This window comes from Micropterus dolomieu, linkage group LG12, assembly GCF_021292245.1.
Source record: "Micropterus dolomieu isolate WLL.071019.BEF.003 ecotype Adirondacks linkage group LG12, ASM2129224v1, whole genome shotgun sequence".
Taxonomy (NCBI): Eukaryota; Metazoa; Chordata; class Actinopteri; order Centrarchiformes; family Centrarchidae; genus Micropterus; species Micropterus dolomieu.
Window position 1 is genome coordinate 10083419 of NC_060161.1, and position 22456 is coordinate 10105874.

Here is a 22456-nt window from a genome sequence, read left to right on the forward strand (position 1 = left end):
GATGAGCTGAGGTGATTTTTAAAAACTGCGATTCATAGCTTCCTTTGTGGTGTCCCAGAGTAAGAAATGAGCATAACAGGTCCTCTTTAATTTCATCTTAGTAGTATTCAGTTTTAGTCACTTGTCTTGTGAAAAGCAAAAAGAAAAAATTATCAACAAGCAAAAAGAAAAATATAAATACTAGAAAGAAACGACCAAAACAAAAAGTAAATTACAATGTTATCTGACCCTAAAAAGAGAATTCACAATGGTAAATTACCTGAGCACAATAAAATGTCCAAAAGTAAGAAAAGTGTTGACACCATACTAGCTTGTCAAAAAGCAAAATATTTCTCAATGTTAGGTATGTTTTGTTTAGTTTGTTTAAATAAAAAAAAAGAATTTTTATTTTTATTTTATTATTAATTATTGGTTATACATGACATTTTAATATTTATATGTGAACTTTCACTTTGACAACATTGTGAACCTAAACATTCATGTCAATAAAGCTAATTGAAATAAAGTAACAAATTATTTGCATTAATGCAAATATATAATCAGGATTTGACCCTACTGTCATGGTTCGTCCATGACGCCAGTTGTGTTCAGTGTTCTCCTGTGTTTTTCCATTGTTCCCCCACTTTCTTGTGTTTGTGTGTGTTTGTGATGTGGGCATGGTTTATATCTCCTGGCACCTGGTCCTCCTCTACACCTGCTGTCAATCTGCTCATCAAGCTTCCTGCTTAAATACTCCTGGTCTGCTGTCTTTTATTTATTTATTTATTTTTAGCTCAATTGCTTTGAACTACTTAATGGCAATGCAGTGTTTACCCAAAAGTTAAACTCCTTGTGCTTTTTTTTTGGTAACTAATGCTTCTGTTTTTGTTAATGTTTTCCCCCTGTTCTTCCTTATTCTGGTCCCAGCGTCTCAAGTGTCCCCAGCAACTTCTTGCTGCTTCTAAAAAACTAAACCTAACACCTAGGCCTTCTACGGTGGATGGTGACTCATGATTTGGACCCGTTATTACAAAGGAAGGTGTATAAGTAAGAAGACTTTCTTTAATAAAGTGAGCAGTGTCAATACCATAACCATAAAAGCTGGCATATAGATAGCAGGCTCTTCTCTTCCTCAAGTTATTGGTGATTGTAGAAGATAGTGAAGGGAAAATAGAGATATGATTCTGCTCTACCCAAACACAATGAATAATCCATCACTGTAGCAGATCATTGATTTCTTCATTCTACCTGTGTTTTTCATTCTTTCCTCTACAGATTTACCCAGAAAGGTTTTTTAAGCTATCTTCACTTAAGGTTGAGGTTTCTATATGTAACTGAAATGCCCCAAAGAGTTCTAAACAGATTCTTTCTGAAATGGTTGGTTCTACCTAGCACGATGGTATGACCCCGGAGAACTGCTTTCTGGTTCTATATCAAAGCACTTCTGTTTTGAGAGTAGACTCAGTGCCTGCCATCTTAGGTAGCAAGCAGATTTCTCTTGGGTGTTCTTTCTTTCTCTGTCTCTCTCTCCAGGCTGTGAAATATGCATGGAGGAGGGTGGAGGTGGGGGGCATAGGGATGAAGGGAAGACGATGCTCTTGCCTCGATTAAGTATTTACAGCAACCCCGGACCATCTGGACCAAGGGAGAAGCACTGAGAGAATGAAGAGAGAGAAAGACAGAAAACTGACAGGATCAACCTGAGAGAGAAGTGGATGAGTGGGAGAGGATGAGGTAAAGCGGAAAAGCAGTGTCTTGATCAAGCTCAAAAGCGTATGTTTCTACTTTGTGGCTCTCTCTCCTGGTTTAGTTTGGGGAAATGTGATCTGGACCCCAGGGAGGGCTAATCATCAGCACATTTGTAATGGTGGAATAACTGTGTGTGTGTGTGTGTGTGTTAGTGTGTGTATGCATACCCGTGTCTGAAACAAACTGATTAAGGAGGCATCAAAGTGGGAAAGGAGCTGTAGATGTGGTGCTACCCTCCAGCCAATAAGCCACAGCTTCAAAACAAATTGAAATAAAAATACATGATTGACTGCAGCGTTAAGTTACTATTCCTATTTTCACTCAGGCTTTCACTTTCTCTGTACCAGGGGCAGACTGGACAATTAGGCCAAATCCCAGTGGCCTGCCATTGACAATTTTGAACAGATCAGCTAACAAGCTTGGACCAGCACACACTTTCTAGAACCTCAGCTCCACTCCAACAGCTGTTAGGAAGCTTTTAACTCATCTTATCAAATGAAACAGTCCCTTCACTCATGGTTTCAGTGGTTAAAACCACCAAAACAATAACAGTTACCTACAAAAAACATATTCTAAGCAGACACGTTTTAAGAATACATCAATCATGAAGTAACATTTGTATTTCAAACAAATGGCAAACTTATTAGCAAATTTTAACAAAGCTCACTTCCCCACTATGCATCATGGGAAGTCTGAGGGGCGGACTTAGGCTACGTAGCCTATCACCCCAGACTCACACAAGCAGCGTGTGAACCGTGGTTTAGTTCCGTCCTCTGACCGGCTTCAACTTCCGCTGGATGTGGAGTGTGCAGCCTGCACAATGTTAATGACTTGTTATTTGTCCTTTTGTGATTCTACTTCCTTCTTCACTGTGGCCCGCATTAGTTTGTCATCCCACAAGGAGCATTTCAGAATAAGAGCGTTTTGCATGTGTGATTTTGCTGACATGTTTAGATTTTGTTGATTTGGTGATTAGTGCTTGCTTTATGTACTTCTAATATGATTAATTAGGGTATCTAGTTAAAAAAAAATTTTTGGTCTGTTTTAACTGTATTTATTGTTGACATACGATCAAGAGTCTGTACAGGGTATTTTATTTTGTAAATTGACCGAATTCTCGCTGTGAGGCAGAGGGGTCATGTTAACTTGGTATAAAATGACTTGGTAGCAGGTGAGCACCGTGATGAAGCTCCACCCTCGTCTTGAAAACTCAGTGTTCACATACGCTACTTTAATGATCACTCCCAAAAGTCAGTAGATCATGGCAAAGGCTATACCTGGTTTGGTACCTGGGTTTGTCCCATAGACCAGGGATTTTCAAAGTGTGAGGCGGGCCTCGCTAGGGGGGGCTCCAAACAGTTTCAGGGGAGGCTCAGTGAATGGAAACAATATTACATTACTTATTGCATTAGTTATCCAAAGGAGATCACATAGAATAGCCTACATGTGTGTGTTCAGAGATAAAGTAGTCCCCCCCCCCCACCATCAGAGTCAGAAACAGAGGACAGACTTTTTTAAAAACTATTTGGTGCAGTCAGACGTTATGTCAAACAGCAATATTAGGCTCTTTTGGCTCAAATGTTGAGTGTCTATGGGATAAGATAATATAATCATGATCTCATCGACATCCAGGAATTGAGCGAAATTTACGAAGTAAATTAAAGATGGGGAGGGGGTCGCCATTTCCCAAGCTTTGTCTGAGGAGAGGCCCGCAGTCTCTCTGCCACAGACTCTATATAAAAACGTTAGTCCACAAAATGTAGCGGTTTGGTGTTTGTGTGAACAAGGTGGCCTGGGGTCGAGTCAAATTCCCGGTCTGAATTCTTGTGCCCCTGCTCTGGACTAGTTATCCTCGGTATACTGTACTTCTGTTCATTTGCATATCCTATGTATGTTGTCATGTTCACTATTCACGTGTAAGATGACATTGTTGACTGTCTTCTTTAGTCTTCTTCGTTTGATTGGCCATGCCATAAACCAGGCCCCCAGTAACAACACTGGGCGAGTTTTGGTGGAGTGGGTACCACTGGTGTTGCAGGACATGCCATACAATGTACCAAATCCCCATACACAGTCAGTTCAAAAGGATTGGCTGTAAAAAAAAAAAAAAAAGAAAATTAAAAAATGTATCTCAAAGAGATACCATTCATGTGTGTCCCTCACCAAACTCCCCTTTTATTGTGAGTTTGGAATGAAGCATTTACATTTTGAATATCAATGACATTTGCTCTGTGGTTACAGTTGATAAGGCAATTTAGCATATATGCTAGACATGGCAACGGTTGTGTTTTTGGAAGTATGGTGTGGTTGATCTACTGCATATAGAAGTGCTGGCCTGTCAGACAATCTTCATCCATAATGGAACAGTGAAACCCCCCAGTGTGATGGCTACCAGCCCCCCTCGCCTCTTCAAAGACATGTGAAGACGGCATGAATTATAAATATCCTTCGCCTCTCACACCAGTTTATGATGATTATTGTGGGAGTAAATTGAACACATATGGGTACTTGTGGTTAAACAACTTTTTCAAGGTACAAAAATTGTATATAAATACCAAAACCTCCATTTTGAAGGCTGATTACTAATATTTTTTGTGGTTAGGGGTAGGGTTAGGGTTAAGCTTCCAATCGCCACAAACAATATCCAATATACCTGAATTAGAGCCCAGATAATTACAATTCCATTATATATCTAATTAAAATAAAGGGACAGTCCAATACATTACCATGTACCATGCATGTGTGAGAATTTCCAGGTTTTGAAAGTCTTTAAATCTAGATTGAGCCCACTAGAAATCAGGATATTATCTGTTAATCTGATCAAAACAATTTCATTGCAATCATTTCCATCCATCAAATTCCAAACGGACAGCAATAAATGGCTGATATTGGAAACTCAACAGTATGTATCGTTTGAAACTGAGAAACACTTTTCACTGAGGATTCAAAGCCAAAGAAAGTGAAGTGTATGTCTTCTCTTTTCAGCTTGAGGATCAAAAAGGTTTACTGAGTATTTCATGGCTCAACATGGAGCAACAGAGTTCTGTCAGCCTGCAGTCATCACAGTGAGTGGTAATGCAGTGGCAAATCCTTATGTGTAATCCACAAGCACCTTTCCATTTGTTAACTCTGATGCAGTATCCAAATTTGATCTGTTTTTAAGGACCAGTTGACAATATCAGATTAGACAAATATTTATCCAAGTGTCCGCAAGCATGATGGAGAGTTGGAACTCATTGTGGGTCTCATGTTTAGCCTTCCACTTTCTCCATGTCTGCCATTGCCAGAAACTAAAAGCTTTACTGAAAAATAGTGCCTTCCACCTGTTTTGTGCTTTTGAGCAATTCCTTAACAATGTAAAAAAAAGATTTAAGGAAGCAGGTTATCAATCCTCGCAGAGATGCTCCAATTTTTCATGTTAATATGTCAACTTTACAACCCCAGTAACGGTCTCAGTGTGATTCAAACAAAGTGCTGTTCGGATTGACAACCTGAAAATCATGCTTACTTGTACGTAGTGATTGGCCAGGTGTGCAAAGGTGTGTAAGCAGGTCTTGAACTTCTCTCTCAAGCTCTCTTTTTTCAATCTTCACAAAACTTATTGTAACTTTTCGTGCGCAACACCAAGATCGCTTTCGACAACGCATTGTCCAAAAGTGTGGGTCAATTGGGTGACGACTACAAAGACACGAAAAAGCTAGAGAGTTCTTGGAGAGAGAGCATGGAGGCAATGGGATGCAGCCACAAGGAGGCTATGACTTCAGGATTTTTTGCCCAGAAACTCCCATAAATGCACTGATAATTTTTTTTCCAAAGTGGAGGTTGGTAGTAGCACACACACTTGAACAGATGCATAGCGGGGCATCAGAATTTTAAGTGTCCAGACCTGGACATTTTCTCATATTTTTACTTGGGTACTTCAAAGACCAGCATAAACTGCCTGGTAAAGCCTCAGGGGGACCCTGAGTTGCCACTCCCTTTTTCCCTCTCTCCCTTCACATAGAGACCCATTCTCATTACACATGTGAGGGGGGGTGTTTGGAGCTATTTTTTATCTATTATCAACCATGCTATAGTCCAAGAACTTGGGCCGATCGTTGCGAGTAACAGGCAACAATGTGGGAAAAACATAGCAATGGCACAACGTGTGGTTATAGTTATGATTAGAAGGCACAAGCTGCTTAATTTGACACTTGATAGTGCATAAAGCAGTCTGGATTTTTTTCTGAAATAAGTGATTTATATAATATAGTTCCTACCTACTGACCTCTTTTGTTTCAGGTTTTTCAACAAGCCTTTGTACCTTCCCAAGACCTATACAGCTTTTTCCAAAAACACCTCACATGACTAGTATGGTTTCTGCATCTATACATTGTATGGTTGTAATCTGAAGAGGTTTAGGTAGCTCTTGGTTATGGTTTGAAAGAACCCAACCTGGTTCAAACAGCTAAAATCAGCTCTGACCTTCTTATTCCCTTTTTGTGACGCTATGACAATGCCATGCTATTTCGTCTCATGTCAGGAAATGTATATCTTTTGAGAAAATATTTTGAAGTCCATTAGCTTTTTCTGGATCTCTAGACCGTCACTCAACAAATGAAGTTTGTTCATTTGTCATCGAATGACCAACTTACTGGTTGTTTTTGGCATCAGATGTGAATGTCATCCTTGATCGTTCTGGGGCCATCGTGACACACTAAAACTCCATCCTAGTGAGTCTTAAAGGTGGTTTAGCACAGTGAAGCACGTTTTACCAGCTCACACATCTGAATGATTTCTCTGGTCCTTTCTCAGGGCAGAAGTGAATGACACTTACTGGCTGATACCCTGTTGTTTGGGTTGAATCCACCTAGGCCACTGACAGTTATAGTTGCTCGGCTGTGAAGACACAGATTGTGTGCTTTGCCTATTGACACAAGACAAGCCTCTATAGACCACCGCTGGTCTGAAAGGTCCTCAGTTCATTAACTCAGCTGCCCTGAAAAACTTTTCTCTGTGCTGTTAACTTTTCCCCTGTGTGAAACCTGGCATCTTGATCTACGCCACCTGACAGAGCAAGACAGCAAACCCATTCATCTTCCCCCCATCTTCCTTGTTTGATCATATAGCCCCGGGATTTCCAAGCCTATACGTCAATGGATTGTGGCTGTCCACACACTAGCGCAAGCTGACAGCTACAAGGAACTGAGGTGCACCCCCTCACATAATTCCTACCTCTACGGTCAGACAGCCATGTAGGTCTTCTTGCAAACATGCTAATTTCATGGTAATTTCTACTTTTTGGACAATGATGCCAACAGGCAGCCAGCCAGCTTTTTCAGTCTCTGCCAATTTAGGTTCAATTCAGATTAAATTCAACCACTTGCTGTGTTTTTTCTTTCTCAAGTGGGCTGTCCAGCGGTGAATCGGCAGCATTATTCATACGCTGCAACAATTAAAACATCAACAGAGGAAGGAGAAAAATATGTACATTATTCATATCTGCCCTCCAGGGAGACAGGCAGTCAGAGCTAATGAGAGGCTGAAGCTTTGAAGTCATGAAGCCCTCAATGAGGTGAATGGCATGAATTAAGTACAACCATCAGACACATTTTGCTCTGTGCGAATGCCTTCTAGATGGCTAATCTTAGCCACTGTTACGAGCCCTGTTTTGTCTATTTTCAAAATTTTATTAGGACATTTGAAATTAATTAAGTTTCCTCCCCATCCTTATCTACGAGAAGGTCATGCTCAGCTACATAGCAGCACCCCAGGAGCTGGTAGGGAGTGGATGCAGAATAAAGAGGAAATTAATATTCCATGAGAATACATACGAGCACAAGATACGCTTGTTGTGAAGTGGAGCGGAATGGATGCATTGCTCTTTCCGTTGCTCAAAAGCGAGAGAAGTGTGAAGTGTTTTTGGCAAGAGGCAGCTTTGCTAAATAGTATAAGCTCTGCCAGCCAGACTTGACCCCTTTCCCTGGCACTGCCGGTCCCCGCCATCCTGCCCTGTGCCATGCTGATATACTATCTGCCCAAACAGATGCCCGCTCTGGCCTTGCAGTGCCACTCTCCGGTCCCCCACTTTACTCGTTGCTGCCTGCTGATGTTTTGTCCGCCCCGGCGCTGTGTATCACTCTTGTCTCCTTGAAGAAGCACATACAGCGGAGAGATAACGGAGACCTGCACTGACCTTGCTGTTAAAGCGAAGCTGCTTGCTGAGGAAAGATCTGCATGAGTCCAGACATGACATAAAGACATCCAGCAAGAGCAAACACGGTGTAAACGTTTGGCCTACCTCCACAGCGAGCTCTCCAGCACCTTGGTGGAGTCAGCGTGGTAGTACTTGGTCAGGATCAAGATGACCTGCAAGACAAGGTAGAGGAGAGAGATACATTTAGACATAAGCCACTAATGAAGAAAAGGACTGGTTAACGCAGTAGGGGGTGCGTAGAGCCGTTGCAGGGAGGGGGCATGGGTGACAAGGAAAAACACTTAATGAATATGGTATGACAATAAACAGTATGACAGAGTGCTCTGATGTTAGCTAGGCTATCTTGCTAACCTGTTAACTTAAGTTAAGAGCACCGCGGCTTGGCCTAGTTTTCCCCATATTATAACTTTGATGAGACATGAAAAAGTCAGATATCTCTCTTAATTTTGAACTCAGCTCAGTTATATTTATTGTTGTAAATCTTTCATTCATTGTATTTCCCAAAGTTTCCCTACAATATTCTGATGTATGATTTTCTCCATATAGGAACTTCTGTGTACATCCTTGAAGGTTAAGTAAAATGTGAGTGTCTGACTACCGAATTCTACATTCAACATTTTACTGACAAAGCCACAGAGAATTATGACCCAACTCTGCAGTTCCCCTCAGCTCTATACAGCTACCTTTTTTTAAAAAGTTGGTGTGTCTACTTCATGTCTAAATAAGGAGCTGTAAGTGGTTTGGGGGACGAACGAAAACGCCATTCCGGGAGTAAAAGTTTGGAGGATATAACAATATAATCTATTGTGCTTAAACACAAATCCAGCTACTGCCCATGCAGCCAATGGGAAGGCCTGACATTGCAGGGTCCCTGGAATTATGCCACGTTCGAGACCGGTCGTAACTGGGATTTTTGGGGCATGACGCCGAAAGTGAACGAAAACCATGGCTGACCGTGACAAAGTGTACACACAGTTGCACCGTCAGCAGTGTTTTAGTTGCAAAAACTGATATAAATAACCTATACGTTACTAGTTAATGTATTATTTTAATTTAAATACATACAAATATACTTTTTGGTACAGATTTTTTCATGTAGGAAATCCGACTTCAAGTGGAGTTCCAGGATAGTTTTTGTAGTTGGAGATCGGAAATCTCCGAGTTCCAAGTTGTCTGGAACGCAGCACTAGTCCCCAAAGTAGTGTTTTTGTGTCAGCTTTTGTGCCAGCTACAGGTATGCTAGAAGCTGCAGTGATGCTTACGTCCTGCGTCACTTATGCATTAAAATCCAAAAGGAAGCAGTAAACTCACTATTGACGGGCCCTGTGATTTGCAAATGTTACACCGTGAACAACAAATCCGTGTTGTCCTACACACACACACACACACACACACACACACACACACACACACACACACACACAAAAGCAAAGTCAGCGGTCAGCAGAGCAGAGAGGCAGCATTGGAGAAGTGAACCAAGTGAAGATGACTACATATTACTGAGTTGACGACAACTACGCTCGTGACTGTGAGTAAGTGCAATAAAACCGTCGCAAGTTAAAAGTCAACACTTAATTAATATTTCGGTTAAACAAGCATAAACATGTAAATATGTACAAAGAATATCCAGTATACAGTATAGAGTATATAGTGACCTTGCTGTTGTAAACATTATGTTGCTTATTTGGTCATTTTTTTAAATATTCAATGCTAATCCTGTTTGGAAGTTATTCCAGTTAATGTAACATTAATCTTGATTATTTGACGATTAATGTGTTAATTGTTGGAGAGAAGAGGAGAGGAGACAGCAAGAGAGCAGCAGAGCAGAGAATAGTATGAGAACATGTTTTTGGAAGCTGAATAATCAGCATCAAGAAAATAATAAGCAGATCTTTGTAATTTTGAGTAACTTTAGCAGCAGATTTTTTCATTTATCATTTTGGTTCTCATGAACCATGTTGCTATTTGAATATGAAATCTTTATTTTATAGCATGAGTATGTTTTGGGTTAGTGGACAGATGCAACATTATAAAATATTTCACAAAAAATCTAATAAAAATAACATTCAGGGATGCATCATTCATGTGAGTAAGACATCTTGGTCAAGGACAATGGACAAACCCCATGCGTGTAACCTGGATCAGACTCCTGTCTTTCATATTTCTTAGATCTCCTTTTCTTGACAGCCAGGTCTGCTGGGATTTACGTTGCCATGGCAAGAGCCAGTGGGTCAGGCAGCACAGTGGCGGCCTAGTGGTGTGATTGACAGGCGAACTTGCAGTTCTAGGTAGTGGAGAGAGAAAAATGCCCAGGTCTGCCTTCAGGCAGAGGGGAGTTGATTGGCCGAGGGGTCCAACCCAGAGGCAGCTGCCAACAGCAGGCTGTGTTGAAGGTGGCTGCTCCCAAGGAGTCAAGCTGCAAGCTCTGTGCAATATGGAAACTCCTGATACATCTTAATGTGAAAAGCAAGACAGCCTGCGTCACCATATTCTCTGTGGTGATAGTACACGATTATGGCTCTTATTTTTAGGCTGCATGTTCCCTTAATTTTATGGTGCACAAGGATTTTACAGTCTGGAAAATGAGCTAATAAGTTAAGGGGGTAAATATCTGGTCGATTTCTTTGTCAGATAGGATGAAAGCTGTGCTGTCTTACTCAGCTGACTTAATAAGATACCTGGCTGCAGGTCCATTTTCTCCATATATGTTTTCCCTCTTCTCAGAACATTTTACCTTATAAAACCTACCCTCTGGGATAAAATAGAGCCTTCATATTGCCCTCTTGTGTCAGGGCAAGGCCACACAGCCTGTAGCAGCCAGATGCAGTTACTGTTCAAAAAGGAACCCTATGCAATTTTTATAGGATCTTCCACTGAGGCGGGGCTGGTCTTTAACCGTGGCTTAAAAGAGTTTTTTTCCTCACAAAGCTAAGAGTTGGTTAAAATGGAGTACCACAGCTGTTGCATACATACGGAATGAGCTTTGAGAGCTCTAGACCAATGTCCGCAACACAGACTGCCATGAAAGCCACTCAGTGTCTAGGTGTCTCAAACCCAAACTAAGAAGTTCCAACCCTGGTGGAGCTTGGCTTCCAAAGATATTTATAGGGTCCAGAAAACCGGAACAGAGGACATTTCCCTGTGCAGCAACCTACTTGTCAGGGATGACAACAAACTCGGTAAGAGCTTTAAAGGATGCAGAGATAGCGTACAACCTGCTTTTTATCTGCTTCTAGCTGAGGAATTAGACGGCATCCATATCTGAATTTGCAAAAGAGCTGCCGCGTGAGGCTCTCTGAGTGATGCAGCATGTAGCAAGTGTTCCCATGATTGGTCGTTGGCCTACTGTGACTCAACTGGTGTCTCTGGCAACAGGCTGTCCGCCTCTGCACAGCTGTCCTTATACTAATGAGATACTGGTGAAAAGCTTGACACTCTTACAATGCATGCAGAAAGGCAAAGTAACAGCACTGGTACCTTGACATAAGGATCAGATCTACCTTCGTACTTGTGACTCACCAAGCCAATCTTGGTTTTTCTTTTCCTTCAGCTGTAAGTCTCAGTCAGTTTAAAATTCAAGCCATAGTTTTTAAACTATGTCACCATGAACTCGTGAAGTTGTTTTGATTAGGAAAAAATGTCTATTTACACATCCAACAGATACAGAGCAACATTAGCATTATTTTAGGCATCTTCCTTTTCTGATTATACCAATTTTTATTTTTAATCTTTAATATTTTTGGAGGTGCTTGGGATGCACATTTTGAATTTTTGGCCATTTACCGGCTCTGTACTTTACTGAACTCCTTGAGAACCAGGTTGACTTTGAATTTGGACAGTGAAATCTAAAGACCTTAGTAATGTTAAGCTTTGCAAAGCTTTTGAGTTTCCTTTAAATGGAGTGTCTGTGGCGTGGCATCGAATTTTCATGTTTCGGAATTAGTAACTGTGCTACCTCTGCTCCACATCCTCAGATGTATTTAAAATTTTACATGTTTGATAAGAGGACATTGTGCCACCTAAGTAGGATCTGAGCCACACCACGTCCTCTCCACACAAACACACAAGAGGACAACAGCAGTCACAGAGCGAGCAGGAACAAACTAATACACAGAGGAAGAGAGCTGACAAACTAGGGAGAGAGGGAGAGAAGGGGAGAAGCTGAATCTCCTGGAGGATGAAGATTCAGATCAGCAACTGGATTTAACACCCTCGTGCAGTCTCCAATATTTATGAAAATTCAGAGCATCATCGACCGAACTCCGAGGGACAGGCTCCCAAAAAAAAAGCACAGAGTAGCTTGGCTGATAACACATCATTCTCTGCTCAGGATGCCATCACTGCACTATATCATAATATGCTAATGTTCAGTCTCATATACAGAACCTTTAGAGCTGATTATGATTAGAGGTAATGATTATTTTCATTAATCTGCTTATTATTTTCTTGATTAATCAAGTAATCATTTGGTTTATAAAAAGAAAGTTGTCTAAAATACTTTCCAGAACCCAAAGTGTTTTGCTTGCCTCGTTTAAGAAACAGACCGAACTCCAAAGTGATTCAATGTGCTATTATGTAAAACAGAGTAAAGCAGGAAATCCCCCAGAGGAGAAGTTGGAATCAGGGAATGTTTTGAGTTTTTGGTTACATGACAGATTATCAAAAACAGTTGCCGATTAATTTTCTGTCAGATTAATCAATCGAATACATCGTTTAGAGGACAGGGAGGGGAAGTACACTTACCTGACTTGAATTTTGACATGTTGGAGATATGAAGCAGAACAACTTGAAGATGTACAGTACACAAAGCACATTACTTGGTTGTCTGGCCTGTTGGTTACACATAAGCCCTGTCTATGGCCCTTTCTGTGTAATTTTAGCTTTCTCACATCAAATTGCACCCTCTGTCTTGTGCATGAGAAGAAGAGGGGAAAAGAAAGTTTGCCTCTAAAGTCTATCAGCCCCACAAGACTGAGGTATGCATCATTCATCCAAACGCCAATGCCAGTGAAATATTCTGACTCTCGATCCCCATGTTGAGTCGGTCTTCAAGGCCTAAGTTCTGCTCAATTGGAAAATGATTTTTCTTTGGGGATGAAGTGGACCGGGCAAGGATGTATTCGGTCATAAATCACTACTGGCAGGAGGCAGAGAGAGCGTTTATTTGGCAGCAGCATACCTAGCCACATAGACAAAACTGCTGAACAGCACAGAAGCCAGATTCCTCTGTTGCCTCTAGTGTACAGAGCAGTGCGTTAAGACTACAACTTGGCAGCTTCTACCTACAGCTCATTGGACTAAAGGCCAAAACTGGCACTGGCTGAGAATCTAAACATAGTGGTAAAAAAAAATCCCCTCTTTTGGTGGAAATGCAATGCCATGCCAGTCAGTTGTAATTCAATACAAATAAATCACAGGACCATACTTATGGTCAACAAGTATCGGAAAACATGTCAAGCTAAAGTGAACAAAGTCTGGGCTCATTTCTTTCATGAGCAATAACAGATAACAGTCTCTGTGTCCTCCGTTGATGTAGATAGCAAATTGCATGGACGTTTGTGATGAACTTGGTGACCTAATCAAACAGTTGTAGTGGAAGTAATGCTCTATTGTAGCAGTGTTGTAATACCACAACCACATTGTCTGCCACTGTGGGTTTCTTGTTTGTAAGCTAGCGGACAATGAGCCTAATGGCTTTTATTGGGGAAAAGTCAACAGGGTGGTCGGGACCCCTGGATGACTTCACCCAAGAGTTACAAGAGACCCCATTGAGAGTCAAGCTCATAGCGGAGTTGACCATGAACTCCAGCCTGACAACCACCGTTTGTGCATGAGACATTCCCATCAACTATCAATCAGCTATTGAGGAGAAGACAGAGGGGGAGAACGTTAAAGAAAGGAAAGGACTGGATGGGGAAATAAAGACAGACAGACTCCCAGGCTCTAGAGAAAGAATGCACTCTTTCATTTTTAAAGCAAAAACAGTGAAATACAAACTCCGTCCAAGTGTGTGACCCCCCCTCCTCATCCCTTCAGGGCGCTTTGCATTCTCCAGAAACAGACCACACACATAAACAATTCATCACAGTCTGTAATAAAAGGGAGGAACTCGCTGTTGTCTATTTTCCAAAAACAAGAAGCCCAATTTATATTCTTTGGGCACATAAGTAAATTCCACGCCGATTAAATGTGGGGAATGACTTTGGGCTGACACTTTGACGCCATCTTTCTCACCCTCTCTCCCTCTTACACGCACGCACACACACACACAAAAACGTGAAAACAGTGATGGAGATGCACACACTCCACTGCATGAAGCATTTCAATCTGTAACGTCGACTGAAATTTTTGCCTGTATTTGATACAGGAGAGTACAGTAGGGAATCAGACAAGAAATCAGTCATCAGAGATAGATGGAGACGCCATGCAACAAAGGTCCCTGGCCTGGATTCAAAACAGGGATGTTGCAGTTACATGGTATGCATCTTACTATCCCCTGTATTCAGCTGTGTCACGCTCCAGCTGCTGAGACGAGCCACTGCTGCTCTATTCAACATCCAAAGGTTGTGTCACTGAACCATATTGCTTAGGTCTGGTAGACCTATATTTTGGTCAAGACTTAAATGGTTATCATCTTACTTTTTATCAGGTTGACTTTTTTGTTTAGTGAAATGTCCAACAACTATTGAATGGATTGTCATGAAATATGGACATTCATGTCCACGTTAGAATGAATTGTAATTGTAATAACTATGGCCATCCCTGACTTTAAATCTAACTTCATTAATAGGTAAAAATTTTAATTCTTCTGACATGTCCCCAGTGTTAATGACATCTATGGCTGTCAACCTTTATTTAATGTTCTGCCCCATCCAGGCTGCGACTGGTCGGTTCACAGAAAGTGACACTGACAAGCTACTTTATGTACACAGCTGTATGAAAGACACCGAAGCTCCTCCCCTCATCTGTCTCCACTGACAGAGATTAGCAGGCAGGTAAGTGTTCAGAGAACCTGATATGGAGAAGGCAGGGAAGAGTACCAGTAGCTTTGCAGCGTTAGCAAGGTTAGCTTGATAGCGTTAGCAAAGTTAGCTTGGTATCGATAGCTAACTATTTCAGCATTAGAGGTGTTGACAACCCCCCGTAGACCCTAACCCTCACCCCAACCTTCACAGGAGTGTGTGCCTAATCCTAAATCAATGACTTTATGCATGTCGACCTGCTAGCAGCTGGGGTTCACCTTCTTTGTGCTGCGGTCTCCACATGTTTATGTCATGTGATGTAGGTCACATGATTTCTAAAATGTAAGTCAGGTTGGGAAACGGAGTTCAAAATGGTTTGGGAGGCATTAACAAGCGCCACCAGTAGGGGCGTTATTGCATGATACGCTCATATGAGTCGTATTTTGAACGCCACTGGTAGGGGTGCTATTTTAGGATACGCTCACATGAGTCTATGTTGTTGTTTAGGTTGGTGGACTTGTTGAGAAAAAGTCCTAGTACACCAAAGACTAAAATGTAAGTGCCAGTACTGCATACCGCTGCTTAGGGAATAAATGATGAATTAACAGGTAAAAAGGTTAATATTGTAACTGTTAATTAAAAAGTACTATGTTAGAGTAAAATTTTACTGAGTTCCTGTAAGCAGGCAAAGTACTATCATGTGAAATTAACTGTTTGCTCTGAGATGTCATACAAATACTGTTATAACTTTCTCAAGTTGAGCTGGATAGATACCACAGCCTGTGTGTGTGTGTGTGTGTGTGTGTGTGTGTGTGTGTGAGTGTGTGTGTGTGCAGCAACTAGTCTGAACCAGTTATTAAGGGCAAGATTGTGATTATGTGAAGGTCACTTTGGTGAGTTAGATGTGTTTCACTCATAAAAAAGATGGGACAGAAATTGAGTCCTCTCCCTTTTGTACATATTAAAAGAATCTTGTATTTACAGATACACTGACTCCATTTTGTTGAGAACCTAAAGATACAGATAAGATGGTGAGCTGTAATACAGTAATTGAAACGAGTTTCTTACAACCACAAAGTTACCATCGATTATGAATGAGATGCAAATGTATAATCAACAGCTTGTATAACTGTCAGCAGAATAACTCTAAACGATTTTGGAAAAGTGGCTGCAGAAGAAAAGAATGCTTGACAACACTTCACTTCTGAAATGCTTCTAGTGGAAATTGGAACCACTAGACCAATGTGTCGTGGTGGCAAAGGGATACTTACTTGACCCTAAATAACGCCCATAAATATGACGCAAATCTTCATCCTAAATTTATCCCTTAAAGGGCCATACATTTGTTATATTCCGCTTATCCATGGTCCAGTAGTTGTGGCCAGATGAGATATGTAATCTCTCCAATGAGTTCTGGGTTTAGATACCATTACAGGTAAGTAATTTGGGGGAACCAACCCTTTAAAAAAAAATTCTTATTCCGAAGTCTAAAACCCCACTTGGTTCTCCAAAGGACATTTATGTGCCTCTACATTTGTTTACTCAGGCTTACTTAATAAAGTGCTTCATTCATCCAAATAATACCCCATTGCTCCCATCCTTCCCATGGCTGCTAATGGTTCAGGCCACCAGCCGCCACTAGTTGCATCTGGTTGACATCATTTTTGTGCTGGACCTTGAACACTCTTTTTCTGAGGCCAGCCAGTGACCCACAAACTCGTTACCATTTTAACAGTAGTTTGAGATTGCCACCATTCATTAAACGGCTCAGACAGAGAGGAGGGGAGGGTAATTACACGGATCTTTGCTTCTGCTTGCCTTTTGCTCTTCCCACACAGCCTGTGCTGACCGCACATGCAAGAGTCTGTCCACTCAGGGGAAAAAGGAGCACATCTGGATACCACACGAACTGTGGTAGGTAGTAGGCATATTATTTTTACTTTGTTATTTTTTCTACTTTTAACAATATCTGAAGAGTTTCAGTGTAGAAATTCAAAATGCACAGTGGTTGAAGAGGTTTCTACATTTAGATGGGATAATGGAGTTTCTTTTTCCATGGCAACAGCAGTGGACATAGATAAAGCCACCAGCAGCTCCCTTAAAATTGGCTACTTTTTTTGTTTTAATTTGTCATTTTTAATCAAATTGCATATGATCATAATGAACTTTAACTGAGGAGCAATGGAAAGCATCCTGACTGGAAAGATCACTAACTGGCATGGGATGTGCACGGCCCAGGACCGGAGGGCTCTGCAGCGGGTGAATAAAACCGCTCAGAAGATCATTGGTACCCATCAACTGAGCGTCAGTGATATCGGTGAGGTGAGGTGCCTGCACCCAGTCACTGCCTGTTCACCCTGCTACCAGCTGTCAAGAGATACAGAGGTATCTGCTGTTCCACCACCAGACTAGAGAGCAGCTTCTTCCCCCAGGCTGTCAGACTCTTAAATTCATCTTCAGCACTGCACCATATAAAATAGTTGATTTCTGGATCATTTTATCCATCCATCATTTTATAATTTTTGTACATATATATATATATATATATATATGCAATTCTCTTTACATTGTAACAACTTGGTATGTTTGTTTAAATACGACAAACAATTGGTATTTGTCTTACTCTCATACTTTTGTGCATTACTACTGTTCATGATTCTGATTTTACCTTACACTGATCAGAGCAGCATTAAAAGGGGCAAGGAGGGGAAGCCCCCTAAAGATTCCCCAAAAGATTCAGTTTTTTAAAAATATGTCAACACTTGTCTTTGAATCTCAATAAAGGTTATCATTGAAAGCAGCCCCCTGGAAATCCCGGCAGCTGTGTATTCTACTATTTAATAGTGGAGGTTGATGAAAAGGAATGAGATGTATCTTGTTACTTGATTTAAGTCATTTGAAAGCATGCAAATACAAGCCACCCTCTTGTGTTCTATATGTACACATGCTAAATCTGAAGAAAGCTACAGTTTGTGGAAGGAAGTGGCACAGTGTAGTTGATCCATGTGTCCTCATGAAAATGTGCTAGAAGCACAGTGACAATTTGAGCTACTGAGCTAAAATCAAAGCCACCTGGGAACATGTCTTACCTTATGTCATGTGACTTACGTAACATAGTTATTTTAAACCAAACCACAATATTTTCCTAAACCTAACCAAGTAGTTTTGTTACCTGAAACTAACCAAACTGCGACCGTTTCACAATGTTAACCATGTGTTTAATATCACGTAACTAAGGTAAAGTCCTTAAGGTCCGGTACGCCTGTCACTAGACTGGTTCTTTTCAACAATCATCAATGTCATTTTGGGAGTCACTGACAAATTACCTATTACCTATTAGGTATGAGGACATGTTGGTTATAACTGATGTTTCTATATGAGTTTTTACCCTGCTACAATGGCACATTATGGAACATTTGTGCTTGCTTCGTTCATGTTTGATCTAAAAAGATCGGTCATGTCTAAATCTTCTTTTGAACTTGAAAAACTTTTCACTCCTTACCGCCCCATTTTTACCTATTCAACTATCTTTTGTTGTTTTCTCCCCCTCTTTCATGTTGAACAGGTCTTCTGTTGTTTCCAGCTTCTCTTTTTGATCTCCACGCTTCTTTAAGTCTCTGCGGTTTTATTCATCTTTTATAGCTTCCTCTGTTCTCCCATGAATATCTGAGCAATTGCTATAATTGGGCCCTGATCAAATTGGCCTGGAACTGGAACAGATAGGGCTGGCGATGATCAGACACATTCATGTACATCGTCCCCCGATTCTCTTCTACAACAACAGGCTGTATTTGGTAACACACTTTACTGTAAGCCCACTGCAAACCCAAAGGGCTATCATCAACACCACAATTAACCACAAACTATTGATCCATGCAAATACATTTTCCTGCTAGTGAGTGGAGACTCCAGTACATTGACTGATGCTCGGTCTGACAACTAATTGGACCAACAGGACTGAAGGAGCTGAGTTCCTTAGATGTGTGATAATCCACTGCTGGGAGCCTGAGGCCTTTGGGACTGAGAAAGAGTGTGTAGGGGGAGGGAGAAGAAGCGATAAAGAGAGATATGGGATATAGTGGGAGAGGGGAAGTTAAAAGGAAAATATCAAGAGACCAAGAAACAAAGAGACATAGAAAAGAGCTGAAAAGAGAAAGGAGTTCAGAATGGGTAAGTTGGGGAGAAGACACTGCATGAAACAAAGAGAGAAAGAAGAATTATACTTAGAGAATGACAAGATTAAAAAAGGGGAGGGCTGGAGATGGATAAAAGAGGGAAACATGAGAGTGAGGCATTAGAAATAAAATAGGACAGGGAGACTGGGAGTGTGAGGGATGTAATGGGGACGGTAATCGATGAAGCCGAGGGATTGAGATGAACCCTCTGGCCCTCAAATCTGTCCATTGATTTGAGCAGCTAACTGGGGATGAGGCGATGGGGTTGGACAGGGCCGCTGGGACTGTGGACCCAACTTAACCTGGCTCTAAGTAATCATTGCTGTTCTTCAAGGGGAAATCTGATAAGGTTCATGACCTTACCTAGACATGCACAATGCAAGCAGAGAAACTGGAAGCTAGACACATTTGTCAGACCTTTCCTAAGGTAAAACCCAATGGAATATAAGCATCCAATCAGGTCTAGCCTGAGACATGGTGGAAAAGTTTTTGTGGTGAATTTTATATTTGGATTTGCACTGCAGGAATTTCAACTAGGAAAGAGTTGTTATACAAGACTGTCATGGCCTTTTGGCTAGTTTTGGTAGCTTGAGGTGCTGCGATGTTAGAGATTTTGAAAGATTCTGACAAGCCAAAGCTCTCTTAAAAACATAAAGAAATAATTACGAATAAGTGTAAAATAGGTATGTCCATCCATCCATCGTCATCCGCTTATCCTGTGTACAGGGTCGCGGGGGGCAGGAGCCAATCCCAGCTGGCATCAGGCAAAAGGCGGGGTACACCCAGGGTTTACCAATCAACCTAGTCTGCATGTCTTTGAATGGCGGGGAGAAGCCGGAGCACCCGGAGAGAACCGATGCAGAACATGCAAACGCCACACAGAAAGGCTGATTTGAACCCACGACCTTCTTGCTGTGAGGCAACAGTGCTAGCCACTGCATCACCATGCCGGCCAAGTAGTTATGTGGTCTTCAGAAATAATAGTGATGGTTTAAGAGTATTAACAAGTCTCTCAAGGTTGTTCCAGGCTCAAGGAACGTCAGAATAAGGAGTAGTTTACATGGACAATTAAACAAGTGCTCAATAATTAAGACGGTAATTTAAAACATGTCTAAACCTGCCAGCTCTTGCAGTAATATATTTTTGGCCACTTGGGGGCAGTGGAAACAAGATGCAAACACCAAATTAACCTTTTAAGTCAAATGTGTTAGTCTTACGCCCGCATATACAGAGCAATATTTGCATTCCAAGTCCAATAGTCACTCTTCTTTTAGCTAAGTCTCCACCCACTCCTGAGAGAAATGTTCAGCAGCGAGTTGCTAACTTTGTCTGTCTGCTGTTTGGTGCTGGTGAAGTAGTGTACAGTGGGTTTTACCTGAGAATTCTCACTGAACAGCTGGCTACCGGGTCTGGAAACAACTCTGATGAGCGCAATGAGAGTGAACCAAAACAATAAAGTTGTGGGTCTAAAAATTAAACAATACAGTTGAAAGACGTTAACACACTGCATAGAGCTTAAAGAAACAACAGAGAATTTTGCCATTATATACATATAAATGGAAATGCTGAAGCAAGTTACTATATACAAAAACAAAACAACTAAATCACTATTTAAAGAAGAGATGACTCAGTTTTCTATTAACGCTTTTTCAGACTGCAGTTTGTTTCATTATATGTTCCTTCAATTCCAATGCCTAGCCCCTTAATATCAAAATATATCCCTTTTCCCAAATCTCCCTAATTTAGATTACTTTCTTTCTCCCACCAAACTGCATTTTCTGCCATTTTGCAGTTAGTCCGCGTTTAAATGAACCATTTTTTGGAGGGGACTAAAACAGTAAAGTAGCTACTGTAGCAAACATAGTTCATTCACAGTTTTATCCCACAGCATTGACTTAAAGGGAGCATGATTGAGATAGAATCCCAACAAGGGCATAAAATGAGAAATCCAATTTCTATAAACAGCTACTTTCATTGCAACTGAAGTATTCTGTAGTCAATAAATGACACTGTAAGCACTTAGTAAGACATCTCTTTGAACCTCAATGAGTAACAACTTTTTCAAAAATAGTTTGATAACGCAAACCTTAGTGCAATTTTGACTGACACAGGGGCGACTAGATAATCACTGCTCAGGGTAAACTGTTCCTTTAATCTTGAGAGTACATTACCACCATATGCTCCCAAAGTGCTGAAGCATCAGAAAGCAGATGCCTTTGAATACAGAAACAGAGCGCTGATCTGTGATGTTTCTATCTCTTTCATGCAGACTGTTGAGAATGAAACCCTGATGTCTTTGCTATCTAAAAGACACTACTGGCAGTGTCCCAGCTGAAAGACAGAATTACAAGAAGAGCGATGGACCAGGTAGAGGGATAAGAGCCTATCAGCTGAACAGATGTTGCATTGTGTTCTTAAAGCCCCAATAAAACATTTCCAGACAGGAATATTAGTATAGGAAAATAAACATCAAGGACTGAGAGAAACAGGCGGAAATATACTAATAGAAAGAGACCACCTGTGAAAGAAGTGGAGCCAAGTGTATGCGTGCGAGAGGCTCATTGTGTCTGCTTACATCTGTTTGCACCATGACAAATATAATATTTTCCTGTAAAGAAAGAAATGTGCATGACTCCACATATCCTTCATCCAGCCAGTGGATGGTAATTCTCCCTTTCTACCCCATCTAGTGCATCAGTGAGAACAGATGCAATAAATAAAGTCTAGCCAATAGCTTGAACGTGAAATAGGCCTCATCCATTTTAGTTTGCTCAACTCAAGTGCAAAAGATATTATTTAGCAAATTGTAGTGATTCATGCTTTCATCCTTGGGCATCATTTCCTAATTTTTAAATATAGATGTATAAAAATGCATCCATACTTTTTCTACACTCTATTTAGTCAAATTATTAAGCTTCAAATTTAGCCTCTTAGCAACATTGAAGGTTAATGTAGTTAAATTAGCCAGTTCAACTGATTTAATTACTTATAATATTTAGTTGGATAAAGACTTATTTTGTGATTGATAAGTTGATAGTTTTCACAGAAGGCATTATGGTTAAAGCACATCTGGGGGATATTTTTGTTATTGTCAACATGAAAAAAACAAATCCAACAATTAATTTATTAAACTAACAGCTACTGTCTGTGTATGCAAAGCCTTGCATAGCTTCTTATTGTAGCCTGTATTGAAAATGTTCATATATGTATGTAAATATATATATACACTACCGTTCAAAAGTTTGGGGTCACCCAAACAATTTTGTGTTTTCCTGAAAAGTCACACTTATTCACCACCATACGTTGTGAAATGAATAGAAAATGGAGTCAAGAAATTGACAAGGTTAGAAATAATGATTTGTATTTGAAATAAGATCTTTTTTACATCAAACTTT

General features: G+C 40.8%; 1 protein-coding gene across 1 annotated transcript in view; it reads right to left on the minus strand.

Moving 5' to 3' along the window:
* Nucleotides 1-22456, minus strand: part of LOC123980832 (VPS10 domain-containing receptor SorCS2-like) — a 174441-nt gene that overhangs the window by 84703 nt on the left and 67282 nt on the right. Inside the window, exon 2 of the mRNA XM_046065379.1 lies at nucleotides 8009-8076. Within this exon, the coding sequence (XP_045921335.1) occupies nucleotides 8009-8076 (68 nt within the window). The remainder of the gene's footprint in view (nucleotides 1-8008; nucleotides 8077-22456) is intronic.